This window comes from Vespula pensylvanica, chromosome 11, assembly GCF_014466175.1.
Source record: "Vespula pensylvanica isolate Volc-1 chromosome 11, ASM1446617v1, whole genome shotgun sequence".
NCBI lineage: Eukaryota > Metazoa > Arthropoda > Insecta > Hymenoptera > Vespidae > Vespula > Vespula pensylvanica.
In genome coordinates, this window is record NC_057695.1 from 1,689,341 (window position 1) to 1,705,855 (window position 16,515).

Below are 16,515 nucleotides of genomic sequence, written 5' to 3' on the forward strand. Positions count from 1 at the left end.
AACAATGTTAATAAACTACAAAAATAAAATATACATACGTTTATCCTTAATATATTAGCAATATTTTTAACGAGATTATTTTTAATTCATATTGTAAACATTTATCGCTGTATTTTCTTCATTTGCTATCAAAAATAAACGAATGCAATGAATATGAAAAACAGGATGTAATGTATATTGGAACAAGGATTAACATAATTTTTTTTTAGAATATCATATCACCCTAATTATTGCAATCGACCAGCTATTTACAAAAGCAATAAATTGCACTGTCTCGAATAATTATTTCTCTTTTATCATTAATCACATAGTATTCAAGATAATGCTTCATTACTTTCCTTTATACCAAATATCCTATGTTGTATTTTATTTTTTCACGAAGAAAAACTGGTATAAATTGGCTATTTCATAATTACTATATAAAAGAATTGTACAATAAGATAAAATTGAAGTCCCAATAAAAAAGTAGACATATTGCGATTAAACACTTATGCCTTAGTACAAGGTTGTATCGTATAATTTAACGGCGGTGGAGGAACTAGAAGTGGTAATGGAGTTGGTGGTGGTGGAGCTTGTACCGGAGTTGGTGTTGAAACAATTGATTGTGTTTCAGTAGCTCTAACTGTTCCACTATATGCTGAAAGGTAACTGGGCCATAAATTTGGAGGCGGAGGAGAACCTGGTGGTGGTGGCGGCGGTGGAAGATCATCCAATTCATCAGAATCTTCTATCATCATAGCGGACAAAGGAGTAACGCGTGGTTTCTTCAACTTAATTATTTTTACCTAAAATATTAATATATATTAACTTTAATATGTATATAACAGTATTTTGACAATAAATTATTCAATATAAACTTTTTTCTAATTAAAAAAATAAGGATACAGCAATATCCATTATTGTATATATACACATAAAAAGTTAATTAGAAACCCTTAATTTTTTTAACATACTTTAACTTTTTTCTTTGTTTTGGGATGTCTTGCTCTCTTCTCTTTTTTCATTCTTTTAGAAATTGACCTCTTTAAGTCACAAGGATTGTCTTGAGACATCGTACTTGAAGGAGGAGGTGGAGATGGCATATCTCCTTCTCCACCACTGGGACTAGTCCCTTCACCAGGTTTTACACCATCAGCAAATTGAACAGATTTTTTTGTTCGTTTTTTCTTTTGTGATACTTTTACCTTTAACTTCGTTTTATTCTTTGTCATATTAATTTTATTCTCACAGGTATTATCTCCTTTGTTTATATCACTTGTTTTTTCTATATCAACCTCCTCTTCTATACAATCTTCATTGTCATCATCTACTGTAGTAAGATTATCTACATTTTCATTAGAAGATGTATCTTTCCTGCAATATATGTTGTCGATATAAAACAAATATAGACGAATATTTTTATATTGAAAACTTTACATACCTAAAACCAGGTGATATAAGTATTCCTTTTAAAGGTGCTACAGGTAATAACGGCCAATCTTTAGGTTTGGATTCTACTTGATTTGTATTCGTATCGTTTAATGGTATATCTGTATCTTTAATCTCTTCCTTTCGATTTTCTATTTTAGATATTGGCTTTTGATCATTTAATTCCTCTTCCTCTTCATCATCTTCAGGATCTTCGTAATCGTCATCTTCATCTTCTCCTTCTGCTTCCTCTTCTTCCTCATCATCCTCGTCATCATCTCCTGCAACATCTTCTTCTTCTTCCACAGAAGTTATTAGAGAAACTGAATTATCTGGTTCCTTTCCTGATTGATCATCTAAAGTAGCTTCTTCATCTCCTTCATGAAGAGCTTTTATAACCGATCGATCTATAGATGGAGGTATCTTTCGATTATCCAATAAAGTTGTATTTTCTGATTGCGGTGTACCTATTGTTTTTTTCTCAAGAAGTCGAAGTGCTCTTCGATTAACTTTTTCTATTCGTCTGCGTTCTTTTTCTTTTCTACGCATTTCGCGCAATCTCTTACGTTCTTCTCTTTCTTTCCGGCGAGTTTCAAGTATTGCTTCATAATTGTATACTGGTTGTGCTGATACTTCTACAATTAATATATATAGTATAATTTTATTTCCTATTTATTGAAATAAAATTTAACATATAAAAATTTAACTTACTCTGTACTGTAATTTCTGATCTTGGATATGCTGCTGAAGAAATTGGTATTGGTACAGGTGCAGGTACAGGAATTGATAGAGACAAAGGCACTGGGGACAAGGTCGAACTTTGTGTTGGTGTTGATACTACAGAAGGAATAGTGGGTACTGGCATGGGAACAGGAACGGGTACAGGAACTGAAATAGGAGAAGGTGAAGGATCAGTAGAATATGAAGTTGTTCCTGATTGATCCACAGTTGACTGCGTAGCTCCACTCCAATCTAAAGACGTTGGTACTACTTGAAGGACATTACCAACGCGTACAACTTGACTGGATCCATGTACGATCGGAGGTGTTGTAATAGCAGGTATTTCTGTACGTGCTGGAGATATTCCATTATAATCTGCAGGTACCACTTGTAAAACGTTGCCCACCTGTACACGTAATTGTTGTAATATTTATTAATTACACACGCGCGCGTATTTATTTACCTGCAATACTGTAGGTTGACGGCGATACAATTGTTGTTGCTGTTGTGGTGGAGGGGATGGATATACAACAGTATTTGCATTAAAATTATTGGAATAATCAGAGAGTATATTTGTTTCTTGTTCATGCTGTTTTTTAATTCCTAATTCTAATTCCAATCTGCAATTAAATAAATAATTACTGATCTAAAAATGTAAAATATAAATCATTTAGGTCTAGTGAAACGTTTAACTTATGGAAAGATAAAATTGATAAGTTAAGGTTTGTGTTACTATAGTTACTACCTGTCGTCGAGCGATAAACGTTTTGGAGAACTTGCAACAGAATCATCTATGCAAGGAGGATAAGTTAAGTTATTCTCCGTATAATAGTAATCATTACTAGACTCGTTCACACCAGAATATTGGAAATTTGAAGATACATTATCAACACCGCCAGTAATCTGCATCTCTGTATCCATGACAGTAGAATCTGCCGTTACCCTCGTCACACTAGATGTTGACTGCACAATTGTCTCTATGCGCCTACCAGTTTCTTCACAATTTTTTCTACTATCTCTTCCTTCTTTTCTTTCTCTCATATTTCCATTGATTTTATCCCTTAATAAAGAAGGTGACCTGATTATATAAAAATGTATGATTTAATATACATTTACATATACATATATAATGAATTGATAAAAATCTTATTGTATAAAAAAAATAATGAAATAATATTATACCGAGAGAGACGAAGTGTTTCAGATAATCTTGATTCATATTCCAGGGACTTCGAGGGACTTCGTTTCCTCGATCTTGAATTCGATCTTGTTCTCGATGTCGATCTAGACCTTGATCTAGATCCTGATTGCAATTTTGATCTTGATCGCGACCTCGATCGCGACCGTGATTTTGATCTCGATCTTGACCTTGACCTTGATCTTGATCGCGTCCACGATCTTGATCGCGATCTTGATATGCATCTAAATCTGTCCACGGATAATCTAGATGGTGAATGTCTTAAACATGGAGATAGTCGTAACCTTCTTGGGAATTTTTCTGTTCTTCGCATAGAATGGTTATATTTTTCTAAATCTGTAGAATCGCCTACTTTTGACCACTGCATATCTCGTCGTGTGTTTAGTCTTCGTTTTTTGCTGAAATTAATATAATGAAAGTATAAAAATGTTTTTCATTCATAAATTGATATTCAATTTCATTATTATTATAATATTCCTTCAAGGAGAAAGTACCTTCGTCTAGAAGAAATAGGACCTTCCATAATTTCTCTTTCTAAACTTTCGTCTCTAAAGTAGGATCTATTATTATAGTCTAGATTCATATCCTGTTGATTACTAAATGAATCCAAAGATTCTCCATCGCGTAAAGCATTGTCCATTTCAAATTGCCAAAATGTTTGATCCAACTCCTCTTCAATTTGTATTCTGAAAGATTTGAATGTATGTACGATCGAATTAATGTATTTTAATTAATTTGATTTAATTGTATAAATGATCAAATGATATGCATAGACATTAAAACAATACCTATTTTCAGAATGTTTATTAAGTTCCATATTTCTTTCCCTTAAAATTTCGATTGGATCATATGGTTTCATTTCTTTCTCCCGATTTTTATCCATATTATCATATTTTCTTTTATTCCATTCATCACGGTTGTTTTTATTTGCTACAAATATATTCGTTTTAAAGTTATGTATTTGCATAATTCAATAAACGATATACAATATAGTATGCATATTGAACACTTACATTTGTTGTAACTAGTAGTAATTGATCTTTCCGGACTTCGTGTAAATCTATCTTTTCGATCGTCTGTATTCCTTGTTCTAGTAGATCTATTTAATTTTCTTTCTCTATCTCGAATATATACAACAGTTTCATCCCGTCTTCTTGGGCTTTTACTTCGACTTCGACTCCAGCTACGGCTGTGGCTACCACTTCCACTTCCTTCGCATTCCCAAGAAGTACACGGACTATCGATGTGCTTCCTCTTGTTTCTCATTGGACTTATTTTTCTTCTGTTTTCATTGTACTCCATTCTAGAACCTCTATAATCTCTCTTATCAATTCTGCCTCTGATCAATTCATTACTTTTTCTACTCCTTTTATCCTTATTACGATCATTGTATCGTTTATCATCTTCCTGCTTAAGAGGTCTTTTTTTTCTCTGCTCTCTATTTAAAGCTTTTGTATTTCGCAGTATGTCTATATCGCTATTATCTTCAATAATAGCAAGTTTAGATGTTTTATTATTTTCATCTTTTTTCTTATCTTTATTTTTGTATTCATCACTTTGATCAGAATATATGTTGGATGTTTGAAATGTCGAATGAGTACTTTGTAGCTGTGAATTTTGTAACATTTCTTCTTTTGATCCCAATTGAACATTAGTGGCAGTTGTAGCATGATCAATAGAAGAACATTCATCAGTACTTATAATATTGGCATCGACACTTTTATTTGCATCCGTTATACATGTAGATGCAAATTCTGTATCTTCTTTGTCATTGCCTAATATACGCGATTGTAAAAGCTTTTTCTGGATTGTTAAAAGGGCTGCAACTTGTTGTGCAGAATCAAGTAAGGGCACTTCAGTCTTTTTTGATTTATCATGCTCGTTAGAGCGTCGAATTAAAAATTGTTTTGGAATAAGTTTAAAAGCTGCTTTTTCTTCGTTTGTCTCCTCATTTTTTATATTAATTTCTGTTTTTGCATCAACATTCTGAACGTTTTCATTATTATAAGATACATCTGTTTCATACTCCGCAAACATATCCATTTGTAAAGATTTAGATGAATGTGCATCGGAACATGAATCATTGACAAGTAAATTATTAAGTAACTTTTCTGAATTTTCAGTAACAACTGTATTACATTTTTCTGTTTTTGAGTGAACACTCATATTTTGAAGACTATGTTTTGTTGTTGATGTTTTAGGAGTTATGCATATGTTTTCATGGAACTTCTTTAATTGTAATGGTATAGTATTCTCAGCTATAGTGGTAGAAGATATTGATTTTTCTTCTATCTGACATAATTCTTTATTTTTGTCTTCGTGCGATCTAATTTTGCTCAAAGAAGTTGAAATACTGCCATTAGAAGAAGCTTCAATATCCTCAGACTTCTGAGATGGTGCTGGAGAACTTGGGCTGTATAATTCTATGTTCCTTTGACCTAATTTGGTATCAATATCCAGAATAGTTTTTAATCGTTCTGTAGATGGACTTTTTTTATTCATAATTGATGTATTTTCTATAATTGTGTCAATATTTGCATTTTCACTCCATGATTGTTCTAATAATTCCTTATCATCTAACTTCAAAGTACAAGATTGCATTCTTTTAAGAAAATTTGTAGGATTTTCCGAGTATTTAGAATTGAATGTCTCAATATTTAATGGTTGATTTACAACATGGCAAATATCATCTTTGACTTTATCTTTTAATGAAATCTTTTCATCCATAGATGTTCTATTACTTGTATGTTCAGATTTAGTTCGATTTGACCATTCAACGCATTCCTCTTCCCACATAACAGAAGCTTTGAGTTCCATCTTTTCATCGGATTGCGATCCTATATCCCAACGACTTTTCTTAATTTTTTTATTGATATTAAATTCATTTTCCTTCAATTTATCAAGCATTTCCACGCTATTTCTATCTTTACTATTTTTAACGTAATTAATAATAGGTAAATCGGATTGAGCATTGCAAGAAATATCAATGTCACTAACACTAGTTGTAGCAACACTATTTGCGCTGGCTACACTACTCGTATCAATGTTATCTTTTCCTTTTTCATTAGTATGCATAAATGATTCTTCTTCAATATCCCAATCATCTTTCTTCCTTTTATTTTTCTCTTGTACGAGCATCATTGCTTCTCTCTCACCTTCTTCCTCTTCATCTTCCCATATTCTTATAGTACATAATCTCTCTATTCTCTTTCGATTTTCTCTTGCACTTTCTTTATCCACTGCAATATATGTATCCGTTTTTTTATCATATTTCACTTCTTTTTCCAATTTTTTTGTAGAACTATAAGAAGCCTTTCTCTTATTAACTGTTAATTCTGCAATGGCTTCTAAACTATCTACTTCCCATTCATCCGCTAATAGTTGCCCTTTACTAACTTCTTTTTCAAGTTGTGTTAATGACGGTACATTCAAAGTATCAAATTCTGTTTCTCTCCATTTTTCCTTCTTATGTTTCTCCAGCTTTTTTGAAAACTTCATATCATCCTGTATTATTTGCCGTGCTATACGTTCACTTTCTCTTTCCCAATCAGCAAGAAATTCAGTGTTACTTTTCTTATCCTTGTCTTTTTTTCTTTTCCTTTTTTCATCCAAATCATTTTCAATTTTTTGTTTTCCTTCTGAAAAATTGTCATCAGATCGCTTCTCATTCATTTTTTCAATTGCGATAACGTTTTTGTCTCCTCCTCTGTCGATCTTTTTAAGCTTATTTTGCTCGTCATCCTTCAACTTACTCACATCACGATTCATTTCCGAAATTTGACTTTCAAGTCGTTTGGCTATAATTACCGAATTTACTTCCCATTCCTCTAAGAATTTATCTGCAGTTTTATCTTGCTTTTCTTTGTTAATTACAGATTTGTTTTTATTTTCCCATAAATTTTGTTTTTCTCCTTCTACATTCATTTCTTCCTTAATTTTTTTCGATGCAGACTGTATTTGTAATGTATGTTTCATAGTTGAATCTGAAACCTCATTTATTAATTCTCTGCTATCAATTTCTTTTTCATTCAATACTTTTCTGCTTTTTAATTTTTTTTTGTTTATTTTTTTTCTTTTTCTTCTTTCATCAGATTCACTACTACTCGATGGCGAACTTATTTTTCTTCTACGTCTTTTCTTAATCCTAGCTATTCTTTTTGCTTTCCTTTTTCTTTTTCCAATTTTTCTTTTCTTCCTCTTCTTCTTTCTTCTTTTATTATCCGAACTGAAAGACTCGCTACTACTACTTGTACTACTACTTTCGCTACTATCAGAATCAGATGAACTTGAATCCTGTGATAATTTTCTGCTATGGCGTCGTTTTGTCTTCTTATCTTCGGAATCTGAGGAACTACTACTACTAGATGATTCACTACTAGATGTTTTCTTTTGTATGCGTTTTTTCTTTCTCTTTCTTTTTCTTGGTTCAGAATTTTCATCGCTCAAGTGTTCTACTTTGATCCTAACATTTTCCCAATCATTAGGTATAGATTCTGACCCTTCTATTTCTTCTTCCTCACGAGTAATTGAATTTTCAAATATTCTTTCATTTTCTTGCATAGGAGCTTGCGAGTTTACTGACAAAGTGGAATGTTCAGAAGGCTGAAACGTTATACACGAATTTTCTAAACATTCGTTTTCTTGCAATTGTTTCTCAGTTAATACTTCATTAGTAATTTTATTTTGATTTTCACATGCTATACTTTTAGTTGTAGAAAAAGTGTTACATTTATCTTCTGATGATGTGACTTCTATATTAAATTCATGATAATTTGATGGAGATACAGATTTAAGCAAACATTTTTCCGAAGAAAATTTTTGTACTGTGTTTACTGTATCTGGTAAAGGAATATCTGTACACACCATTTTCATGAATTGCTCGTATTCTGAAGCTAATTTTTCATTTCCTGTAGATAATAAAATTGGAGATGCAGATGCTTCATCTAAAATCTCAGGTTTTTTAACGTCAGAATTATTCTGATTATCTATATTTTCTATATTTTCGCTATTTTTAGGCGAATCAGAGATCGATGCTGATACTTTGTCTCCTAAAAATTAAATTTTCTATCTATAAAAAAAATTGTGTACTTTCTTATATATTATAAATAATATGTTAATAATCTAACCTTGTTCGATGATATTCTCTATTTCCATTTGTTTTTTCTCATTTCCTGTTTCATTATTTTCTTGCGAAATTTCTTCATCTTCACTATCCCATTTTGATTTTGGTGGTTGTACATTAATGGATAATTGCCATTTTGTGTCACTATTAGGTTTAATTATATTTATTTTTTTATACCAATTACGAGAACACAATGGTTCTTCATTATCCTCTATGTCGATTCTACAACAATCAATAGCTACTTAGATTGTAAAAAATAAAGGAAAAAAGTTGAAAAGAAAAAATTGTTTATACTGTATAGATGTTGCATCACATATATCTTGTAACTTTTCCCGACGATCCAATGTAACAGCCTGAAGTAATTGCTGTCGATTTAATAAAAGAGAAATTCGAGGATTTTCACAGTAAAGTAATTGTCGTCCACGTTTTGTTAATTTAATAGATTCAGGTGGAAACCCTTTGGGTCCATCTAGTCCTTCAGCAATTAAGGCAGTACGTTTCAAACGAAAATTACTCAACATCAACATCTGATCTAAGTAACGTGCATAATCTTGCACTGTCCTGCAATAGTATAAACGTTGATATTCCATCCTAGTTATTTCTTCTTTTAATTCTATTAGAATTATAAACTAAATAAAGAGTACAAACCTGCTTTTTATAGATCTTTCTGAAACTTCTTGTTTTCTTGATTGAATGACTTCATCCAAAGTTATACCTGACTTTTTCATTTCTGCCCACGAATCATACTTTTTTATTTCTCTTTCTTTTTCTTTGTCTTTCAATTTATTGTTATCTTTTTTAGTTTTTACATCTACAACATTTTCTTGCAAGTCATTTTGTTTTTCCTTTTTGTCCCTTAATTCTTCTTTTTTTTCTTTTATTTCTTCTTTCTTGTCTTTATAACTTTCCTTTTTATCTCTTCCATCTTCTTTTTTATCGCGATTTAACTCTACTTTGGCTTCATCTCGTTTACATTTATCATCCTTCCTTTCTCTATCTTTTCTTTGTTGTTCTCTATTTTGAAGAGACGTTTTATAGTTATATTTTTCTTTACTTTCATGTCGTTCTTTAGCTTGTTTATTTGCACTTCCTTCTTTTTCTTCTCTGTTATGTTGTTTTCTCCTTAAAAATATTTAATACTTTATATATCATGCTTCAATTCTTAATGTCTTAATTTTATTGCATGATGCACAATAAAAATTAAACTAGGAAAATAGTTTAATATTTATTTTACATACTTGCGTTCTATCACAGATTTATTTGAACCCCTTTGAGAAGAAATTGCGTCTTTTTGTCTAGATCTTCCTTTTAAACTTCTAGAGGTTTCCCACATAGTTGAATTATTTCTGTTAAAACTCTCTTCTTCCAAACTTGCTATACAAAAACATGTTGAAATTATATAATGCATTAAAAATTTGTAATTATACGTTATGTAAAGTATAATTACCTGCAGCCATGGCTTCAGCCAATAATAATTTACTTTTAGACTCTTCTCTTCTAATTTCTTCTATTGCCAAAACTTTTTCTTCTAAATAAGAAATATGAATCATGTAATTACATTTAATATTAACTAAAAAAGAGAGAAAAAAAGAAAAATAAATAAATAAAAAATCTATTTCATTTTTATACCTGTTTTCTTTCTTAATTTACTACCACTTGAGAAACGATTGTATGATTGCTGACTATGTTCTGTCTTTGTCTTTGATTTTGTATCACTGGTATTATCTTCATTGTCTGCAGTATCTTTTATAGTACCAATAACTTGTGCTTGAGGTACAGAAGATTTATTTGAGGCTTTTGGTAATACATTAAATTTATTTGCAAATGCCATTAATCGCTTTTTAGCTTGAACTTTACCAAGAACTGGTTTAAGCATTCTTGGACTTTCTAACCTACATGTATCTCCATCACTTGCTTGGCCTCTAGTACTTTCAGGTGTTTCAGGCATCTGTATGTCTATTAAAGACATTGAAATGTCTGGTGTAGGCTCCTCTGGGGCATAAGCATCCTCAGTTCCAGACATGATGCCTTTTTCCTAAAGCTAATTTAACAAAATTAAAGAATATAAATAAAAAACATAATAAGATCAAGAGTATATATATATATACATATAATATATCTTCATATATATACATATATATATAATAAACATCCTTGAAAATTATTTTTCCTTCTAAGCATTGTTGTAATCATTTATTAAACTTCATTTTTATTATAGCATTATATGTATTCAATTAGGAAGAAATTCAAGTTCAATTTAAAAATATCAAAGCTTCTACCATAACAAATTCATTGAATAAACATTTATAAAATCTAGTAAACTAAAAAAGTAAGCACATTATATATTTTATACTCTACGTACTATTATATTTTGTACTCACATATTGCTTTTATTACCAAAAGATTCAAAGCAGCACATTACTTTAAACATTTAATTAATTATTAAAATTCAATGTTAAAATGGTTTTTTTAATTACATTTTAATGGCAGAAAATTAAAGAAACTTCATTAACTTTACGTTATCCCTAAATCGCACAAACAAAGAAATTCATATTCAAACAAAAAATATTAAACAGGTTAAGACAAATTTATATGATTACAGTTAACTTTTTCCACAATAAAAAATTGTAAAAATATAACTTCATTATTAAAATGATATTGTCACATAGCAACAATATTTTTAAATCATAAAGATCAAATATATATTGAATCGTGTAAATGATTGTTTCTTACCTTATAACAATATATTTAAGTAACAAAGCAATACATTTTTTTTTGCAAAATTTGTCAAAATATTTTATAAAGTGAAAGTTTTTTAATAGATAAAATATTTCTAATATAATATAAGTAAGTTTGTTCCTACTATTTGCCAATGTTCAACAGATTTTGCAAATGAAAAGCGTCAGACATTTTATTTAAACGACAAGTCGACACTACAAATGAGTACAAACTGTTAGTAGGTTAAAAGGTCTGATCAAATCCGATATTTCCCTTCTATTTAGCTTTGTTCACTGTTTACAGCGCCTCTGGTGGAAATATGTTACAATAAGTTTTTATTTAAATCTATTAAGCTCTACCAATAAGAAAAACTATAATATGAAATGTGCTCATGCATATATATATATATATACACAAATACAAATATTTAACACGACATTTCAACTAAATTTTCAAATAAATATTTAATCGTTTTTCTTATAAATAAAGAAACATTATTTTACTACGAAATATAAAAAACTATTAACTATATCATTACAAGAAATAGCTATTAAGTAAAATTCAGATGATTCAAACAGAATTGAATAAACTTTAATCAACTTCAATAATTTGAATAGAATTTAAGGCGGGAACTATTGACAAATGACAATAATTTGGCGGGAAATTTATTAATTCAACGCCACCTAGTGTCCTTACTCAATGTGGTTATGTGTGTACGTGTGTATTCGTATATCATTATTATACCGTACAAATTCATATTTTAAATTAATGACGATATTTTTACCATTATTTATTAAACAATAATACAAAAATTATATGTTTGTCACTAACTTATATTTCGTAAAATTACAAAACTCTAAATTCTACTTACTCTTATAATTTTCATTCTTTATATTTTGTGAATTAAACATTATGGTAAGTAATTAATTATTAAACATAATTAACTAATACATTAAAATGTAAGTATCTAAAATATAACATTTTATTAAATATACTCAAATACTTATAAGAAACTAGTTAATTTTTATTCAAAAACTTCATTATCTTTTTTGTAATTATTTGTATTTTCTATTATTATTATCATAGAATCAAAGTAGCTCTCCTGCTAGATCCGATAGAAATATAGATCCAATGACATCCCCTGCACCAGATATAGATGAACCTTTTGAAGATGAAAGTGAATTACTTAATGAAGATAATGATATTAATAATGAAGAAGAAGAAGGAGAAGAATTATTTGGAGATAACATGGAGGCGTAAGATGTCATATATGCAATGTTATAATAGATTTATAAATTAAAATATTTATTTTTTAATCATATTGAATATATTGTATTGCACAGGGATTACCGTCCTATGCCAGCTCTTGATAGATATGATCCAGCCATGCTTGATGATGATGAATATTCTGAATTGTCTCAAGGAGAACGTGTTGCAGCTGAAATAGAAATGCGAAAAAGAGATCGCGCAGCTGGAATTATAAGAGATGATAGAGATTTACTTTATGGTAAATTTGTCTTTATATCATTACATTATTTATAGAAATATTTATTTTTACTTCTAGTTTTAAATATTATATAATTATTAAATATTCTTATATTCACATATTATGAATAAATTTAGATGAGACAGATGAAGATGAAACACAAACTCACAAACGACGCATGGCTGAGAAGGCTGCTACTGGTGATATTGATGACATAGAGGTAAAAATTTCTATTTATTATTTATTCTACAAATATTATTATTTATTGATTACCATTTAAAAAATCTGTTTTTGATCTCAGATGATAGAATCTATAGAAAACTTAGAAGATACGAAAGGTCATTCTATCAAGGAATGGGTTACAATGTTAGGACCACGAACAGAAATCTCCAATCGTTTTAAGAGTTTTTTACGTACTCACACAAATTCAAAAGGACAGTATATGTACAAAGAACGTATTCGTCACATGTGTGAAAGTAATCAGGTAATGAAATAAAAACATCTGTTTTTTGTATAATTTTTTGTATACTAATTTTTTTATAATTCATTTTGATAATAGTCTATTATTTTTACAAATTTTAATGATAGTCCAGCTTTATTGTGGAATTCCCTATTCTTGCAAGTAAAGAACATGTTTTGGCTTATTTTTTGCCAGAAGCTCCATTTCAAATGTTACAAATATTTGATGAAGTAGCCAAAGAATTGGTATTAACTATTTTTCCTAGTTATGAAAGAGTTACAAGTGAAATTCATGTTAGAATATCAGAACTTCCATTAATAGAAGAATTACGCACATTTAGGTAAAAACTATACTAGTTGCATTTTTTTATAAATCTGATGTGATTTATACTTGTATTCCTTTCAATATTATTTGATATATGTTGAAAATATAGGAAACTCCATCTTAATCAATTAGTTCGAACTCTTGGTGTTGTGACAGCTACAACAGGAGTGTTACCACAATTATCTGTCATTAAATATGACTGTTCTAAGTGTGGATATGTTCTTGGTCCTTTTGTACAATCTCAAAACTCAGAAGTCAAACCAAGTTCTTGTCCAGAATGTCAAAGCTTTGGTCCTTTCATGGTAAGCATATTTTGTCTTAAAGATATAGATAATCATTTCTAACACACTTTGATAAATTATTTTTAGATTAATATGGAACAAACAATATACAGAAATTATCAAAGAATAACAATTCAAGAATCTCCAGGTAGAGTACCTGCAGGCAGAATACCAAGAAGTAAAGATTGTATTTTGTTGTCTGATCTTTGTGATCGATGCAAACCAGGGGATGAGATAGATCTTACTGCTGTATATACTAATAATTATGATGGTTCTTTAAATACAGAACAGGTAAATTGTATATTCAATATAATTTATCATTAAATAATTTCTTTATTATATTTCTTAAATTGTTGTTGATAATTATATAAAGAATTATAATTGTTGATCTTGACCAGGGGTTTCCAGTGTTCTCTACAGTATTATTGGCTAATTACTTATTTGTGAAGGATTCTAAAGAAATTGTAGAATCTCTAACTGAAGAAGATATTGCTAGTATTCTTGCTTTGAGTAAAGATCATCGTGTTGCCGATCGAATTGTTGCAAGTATTGCTCCCTCTATATATGGACATGAATATATTAAACGAGCACTAGCATTAACCATTTTTGGAGGAGAAGCAAAAAATCCTGGTGAATAAATTATAAATCTTAGATAAATTAATCGCAGCACGTTTAAAAAAGAAAAGAAGATCGCTTGGTGTATTTGTATTACTTGAGATATTCTTTTATTTTAAAAGGTAATAAACACAAAGTAAGAGGAGATATAAATGTTCTAATCTGTGGTGATCCAGGAACAGCTAAATCTCAATTTTTAAAATACATTGAAAAAATAGCTCCGAGAGCAATTTTCACAACAGGTCAAGGGGCTTCTGCTGTAGGTTTAACCGCTTACGTACGTCGATCACCTAATACACGAGAATGGACATTAGAAGCTGGTGCTTTAGTTTTAGCAGATCATGGTGTTTGTCTAATTGATGAATTTGATAAGGTAATATATTAGCTATATATTATACAAGGTAATATATTAGCTATAAATTATAAAAGGTAATATATTAGTTATATATTGTATTACTTTGAATTTTTAATATTATATTTGTAGATGAATGATCAAGATAGAACATCTATACACGAAGCTATGGAGCAACAAAGTATCTCTATTTCAAAAGCAGGGATTGTTGCATCGTTGCATGCTAGATGTTCAGTAATAGCTGCATCCAATCCAATTGGAGGCAGATATGATGCTAGTATGACCTTCTCAGAAAATGTAAAAAGTTACTTATATTTAAAAATTACCGTTTATAAAGTATGTCATATATGAGTTTATATTTTGGAGCATTGTATTTTAGGTAGATTTATCAGAACCAATTATTTCCCGATTTGATATATTGTGTATAGTTAAGGATGAAGTGGATCCTATGCAAGATAGACATTTAGCTAAATTTGTAGTAAATTCGCATATTAAACATCATCCAACAAATTCAGAAAAAACAGTACCAACAGAATCAGTGGAAACAACACAAAATCTATCTATTCCTCAAGATCTTCTTAAAAAGTACATTGTTTACGCAAAACAAAATGTTCATCCTAAATTAACTAATATTGATCAAGATAAAGTAGCCAAACTATATAGTCGTTTAAGACAAGAAAGTTTGGTAAGTTGGAATAGTACAGTAGTAACAAGTAAAGAAACAAAATTTGACACCTATATGCTCTAAATAATTTACTAAACTACTAAAGTCGTCAATACTGTATTATCTTATAGGCTACTGGAAGTTTACCTATAACAGTAAGACACATTGAAAGTATAATTCGAATGGCTGAAGCTAGTGCAAAAATGTATTTACGAGATCATGTACAAGAAGGTGATATTAATCTTGCTATTAGAATGGTTTTAGACAGTTTTGTTGATACACAAAAATACTCTGTTATGAAAAGTATGCGGCAAGTATGTAATTGCAATTTTGACCAATATTCATGTATATTAATTACTCTTAACTCATATTCATTGACTGCTTCTTTTTAAATTTGCATTAACATGTTATTATTGCAGACATTTCAAAAATACTTATCATACAAAAAAGATCATAGTGAACTTTTGTATTATATACTTCGACAAATTACATTGGATACATTAGCATTTCAAAAAGCCTTACATGGGAATCGAATTACAACTCTTGAAATATCGGAAAAAGATTTATTGGACAGGGTAATATACTCTATATTGACTAAAAAAATTTATAAATATGATAATAAAATATTGCATATCCATTTGTAGTTATTTATAATATTTCTAGTAAATTAAAAATTATATTAATTTCATTAAAATTTTTCAGGCTAAACAGATTGACATACACAATTTACATCCATTTTATGAAAGTGATATTTTCAAAACTAATAATTTTGTATATGATTCTCGAAGAAAGGTAATTATTCAAACTCTTCCTGAAACTATTGATGACTGAGAAATCCATGAAATATTTAATTATTTTAAATAATATTTCTTAATTTTTTTTCATCATGAATGCATTTTTACGAATTAATAAGCTTTTATTTTATAGACATTTTATATGTATTCATGTAATTGTTTATACAGCTATTTTAATATTAAACATTTGTAAATGAAATATTTACTAAATTACATAAAGTTTATTGTACATTATACATTTGTTTCAAAGATTATCTTTTTTATCCACTTTTATCAGTATTGTAATAACGATTTTTCTCTAAAAAAATAAAATTACATAGATATATACTGCCAAAAATATAATTTATATATTTGTACTAAGATTAAAAATATAT

General features: G+C 29.3%; 2 protein-coding genes across 5 annotated transcripts; one reads left to right on the top strand and one right to left on the bottom strand.

Annotated features, from left to right (window-relative positions):
- Positions 1–43: 43 nt before the first annotated feature.
- LOC122633152 lies at positions 44–11,447 on the bottom strand. 4 transcript variants are annotated; one of them, XM_043820724.1, is made up of 18 exons: positions 11,181–11,446; positions 10,344–10,488; positions 10,077–10,214; positions 9,895–9,975; positions 9,686–9,821; positions 9,096–9,569; positions 8,742–9,008; positions 8,452–8,669; positions 4,339–8,373; positions 4,114–4,255; positions 3,820–4,011; positions 3,310–3,723; positions 2,873–3,205; positions 2,591–2,747; positions 2,119–2,533; positions 1,421–2,042; positions 954–1,353; positions 44–785 (listed from the first exon to the last, which is right to left on the bottom strand). In XM_043820724.1, the coding sequence occupies exons 2-18, from the start codon at positions 10,468–10,470 to the stop codon at positions 489–491; spliced, it is 8,448 nt and encodes a 2,815-aa protein (XP_043676659.1). In that variant the 5' UTR covers positions 10,471–10,488; positions 11,181–11,446; the 3' UTR covers positions 44–488. The 4 variants fall into 4 exon arrangements, with proteins under 4 accessions (XP_043676659.1, XP_043676658.1, XP_043676656.1 ...); XM_043820723.1 differs by having other exon boundaries at positions 2,873–3,187; positions 10,077–10,488; positions 11,181–11,447; XM_043820721.1 differs by having other exon boundaries at positions 10,077–10,488.
- A 575-nt stretch (positions 11,448–12,022) lies between these two features.
- Positions 12,023–16,387, top strand: LOC122633154 (DNA replication licensing factor Mcm2). The gene is made up of 15 exons (XM_043820728.1): positions 12,023–12,080; positions 12,252–12,421; positions 12,509–12,672; positions 12,789–12,871; positions 12,953–13,135; positions 13,240–13,451; positions 13,545–13,737; positions 13,804–14,007; positions 14,115–14,346; positions 14,454–14,704; positions 14,816–14,980; positions 15,063–15,368; positions 15,479–15,661; positions 15,767–15,922; positions 16,050–16,387. Exons 1-15 carry the CDS (start codon positions 12,078–12,080, stop codon positions 16,176–16,178), a joined length of 2,634 nt encoding a protein of 877 aa, XP_043676663.1. The 5' UTR covers positions 12,023–12,077; the 3' UTR covers positions 16,179–16,387.
- The last annotated feature ends 128 nt before the right edge of the window (positions 16,388–16,515 follow it).

Excerpts from the sequence above, each read along its gene's own strand:
- LOC122633152 (XM_043820721.1), bottom strand. The coding sequence starts at position 10,470 with ATGTCTGGAACTGAGGATGCTTATGCCCCAGAGGAGCCTACACCAGAC. Across the intron at positions 9,009-9,095 it reads GAAAGATCTATAAAAAGCAG|GACAGTGCAAGATTATGCAC; the intron begins GTTTGTACTCTT and ends ATACTATTGCAG. Across the intron at positions 786-953 it reads AAACAAAGAAAAAAGTTAAA|GTAAAAATAATTAAGTTGAA; the intron begins GTATGTTAAAAA and ends TTAATATTTTAG.
- LOC122633154 (XM_043820728.1), top strand. Across the intron at positions 14,705-14,815 it reads TAATTGATGAATTTGATAAG|ATGAATGATCAAGATAGAAC; the intron begins GTAATATATTAG and ends TTATATTTGTAG. Across the intron at positions 14,981-15,062 it reads GTATGACCTTCTCAGAAAAT|GTAGATTTATCAGAACCAAT; the intron begins GTAAAAAGTTAC and ends ATTGTATTTTAG.